At 45.0% G+C, this 3,161-nt stretch overlaps 1 protein-coding gene across 1 annotated transcript; it reads left to right on the forward strand.

The window, feature by feature from the left end:
- Positions 1–130: 130 nt before the first annotated feature.
- Positions 131–3,010, forward strand: LOC104961295 (SUN domain-containing protein 1-like; the record flags this gene model as incomplete). Its single annotated transcript, XM_010789563.1, has 5 exons — positions 131–198; positions 762–942; positions 1,702–1,998; positions 2,279–2,363; positions 2,895–3,010. Coding segments are annotated over 5 exons (747 nt in total), but the record flags the coding sequence as incomplete, so codon positions are not given.
- Positions 3,011–3,161: the final 151 nt, after the last annotated feature.

Raw genomic sequence — 3,161 nt, forward strand, 5'->3', positions numbered from 1 at the left:
CAATAGGTTGCTGACTAAATACTTTTTTGCCCCACTGTATCTGTGCTATTGCCTAAAAATAGCCTGATCGGTGACCTTTAATCATATTACTCTTAACGGAAGTTTATTTATTTTGTATTTCTCCTCTCAGGAGCTGCAGTGCAGACAGGAAGCTGCTGCTGGTTCTCCTTCATCAACAACACTTCCTGTTTCTCTCAGGTAACCTTCATCCTCTCCCTCCTCATCTCCATTTCAGTCAGCTGTAGTTTGTTCCATATTTAACACCAACAGGAGAACATAACGTCTCCTTCCTCTCCCTTCTTTATTGAATACGTTACTGTTGTGAATGTCCTCCTCCAACATGAGTCAACATGCTAACAAAGGTATCCCAACTGTAGCTGAGAACATGACAGGATGTGTGATTACCTAGAAGAGCATCAGGACTGTTTGAGGCATATGATAGCTATGTGATTAACATGATGATTCAGCCTCTATGGAGAGAGACATATGACAAGCATGCTCATTTCTGACGTGGAGCTAATCTGAAGTAAACATTGAATACTGCTTTCTATTCCTCCATCTTGTGACTGTGGAACTCCCTCTCTTGGATATCAGCATGTGAAGGACACTGTTCAGGAACTAGTTGATGCTCTGTATGTGATGACTACTTCCATTCTGGAGAGGATCACAGATACATGGATCCTGAGATTCAAGCTCAAGCCGGGGACCAGTGATTATTTTTCTAAAAGTTACGCTCTCACTTTAACTGTGTCTTCCTGCAGTGGGGGGGTGGACCGTCACTCCCATGATGCATTGCTGTCGGAGGTGACGCGGCTGCAGGAGGCTCTGCAGGAGGTTAGGAAGCAGGTGGAGGATCTGTCGGAGCGTCAGGAGAACCAAGAACACCTGGAGAACCAAGAACACCTGGAGAACCAAGAACACCTGGAGAACATCCAGCAGACGGTGAGAGGTCCGACGAACCTGACCTCTCTGTTCCTGAAGCTGCTTCAAAATAAAATCCTAACCCTAACCCTATTGGAAATCGACGATCGGGCTCGATATATGGTTAAATATAGCAGTAACCATATATCGAGAGCGATAGTCGATTTCAAATGGTTTAATGTCATTGTTTGCCTGTCTGGCCATCGTAATCGGGCTCTTTGAAGATCCACGGTTTTCAAATCATTCTGATCGGATTGGTAAAAACTTCAGAATGTGTATCGACCGCCGTTCAAATGATAGCGTTGTTTTTCTCCAAAAGTGGGCGGGGCCGTACTTTTCGCCCCGAAGTGCACCAGGTGTTACACTCATATATTTTTAATAATATTACAGCACTTTAAAAAAAAATCAAACTACATTTAAGCTAATTAATGCAACCTATAATCATATTTAGGCTACAATAATTACATTTCAGTTACTTTATATCTTAAAGCCACTTATCATATTACGATTTCTTAAGAAGAAATTGTAATATGTACGATTTCTTCAATCAAATTTAGGGAATTGTTACCATGTAGAGACTACTTTTAATCTTATTTAAGCTACCCTTATAACATCTGGGCTACTCGTCTACCTATAAATTGTAGTTTATATCAAACTCCAGGTACTTTTTAACCTCATTTTATCTGTTAATGTCAAACAGCAGCAGGAAATGTGTGAAATTCAAAGCCAGATACTTTTAAATGATTTCCAATATAGTGAGGTGTAATCTTCCTCCGTCAGGTTTCAGAGTTGGTCTCCGCTCAGGTCCGGGAGGAGGTCCGGGTCCTTCTGTACGGGAACCAGCTGACTGTAGGGGGCGGGGCTTCAGGAGATGACTCTGCCCCCCCGCAGCCCCTCCTTCAGTGGCTGCAGCAGCACTATGTGAGCCAGGCCGACCTGCAGGGGTCGCTGTCCTCTTTGGAGACCAGAGTCCTGCAGGACATCAGAGACCTGCAGAACATCAGCAGAGAGCAACTCAGAGAGGACGGACTGAACCAAGCAGGGACCACGGGGGGGGAAACCACCGTCACTAAGGAGGTGAGAAACAGATTCAAATGGAGCTCAAATTAGAAAAATATTGGTGAGTTTTTGCTCTTTCTAGAAGTATTTCTGAGTAAAAAAACTCACATTTACTCGAAAAAATACAAATGACTCTAAAAACGAGGTTTTAGTTTAGTGGTTTTCACGCGTTAACTCTCAGGTTTATCCAAATGCATTTAACGAGTTTCCGAACACCAACGTACGAGTCCACTACGCCACAGCCTCCCTCCCCATATATAAATAAAGATATAACAGTGAGGGTGTTGTTCTCCTGCAGGAGGTGCGTGAGATGGTGCAGGACGCGCTGAGGATCTTCTCTCAGGATCGAACCGGCCGTGCAGACTACGCCCTGGAGTCCGGAGGTGTGTTTCATAATGTTACATAATACTCTGTTTAATGGGATGTAACCAGCAGCTGACGGGTACCAGGACTAAAAGCACCAGACTCAGTTTCATCCCACAGGCCATCAGACTGTTAAACACCTGAACTCTGTGGAGAGCATCCAGAACATTCATCTGGCTGCTACTCGTATATCAGTATTCCAATGACTTGTATAGAAACTATTCTGCACTATTTCTATTCTATTTGTTTTGACTTGCACTTTGATCAGTGTTGCTCTGTTGGAGGAGCCTGGGACCTCAGACTTTCATTGACATAACTACACTAAAAGCCTTGAATCTTGTTCTGACGGTGTTGTTCTGACGGTGTTGTTCTGACGGTGTTGTTCTGACGGTGTTCTTCTGATGGTCTTGTTCTGATGGTCTTGTTCTGACGGTGTTCTTCTGACGGTGTTGTGTTGTTCTGACGGTGTTGTTCTGACGGTGTTGTGTTGTTCTGACGGTGTTGTTCTGACTGTGGTGTTCTAACGGTGTTGTTCCTCCTCCGCCCTGCAGGGGGCAGCATCCTCAGCTCCAGATGCTCTCAGACCTACGAGACCAAGACGGCGCTGCTCAGTCTGTTCGGACTTCCTCTCTGGTTCTTCTCCCAGAGCCCCCGCGCCGTCATACAGGTGCTTCTCTTTATCCCATCACAAGCTCTCAGCTTCATCCAAATGCATTCAACCAGTTTCCTTCACATGACTAACCCTCTCCATGAGGCTCTGGAACGACAGCCTGCAGTGACTCCACTAACTCCTCCTCTTCCTCCTCTTCCTCTTCCTC

The sequence above is a fragment of the Notothenia coriiceps genome, unplaced genomic scaffold (genome assembly GCF_000735185.1).
Source record: "Notothenia coriiceps isolate Sejong01 unplaced genomic scaffold, NC01 NC01_scaffold00033060, whole genome shotgun sequence".
Lineage (NCBI taxonomy): Eukaryota > Metazoa > Chordata > Actinopteri > Perciformes > Nototheniidae > Notothenia > Notothenia coriiceps.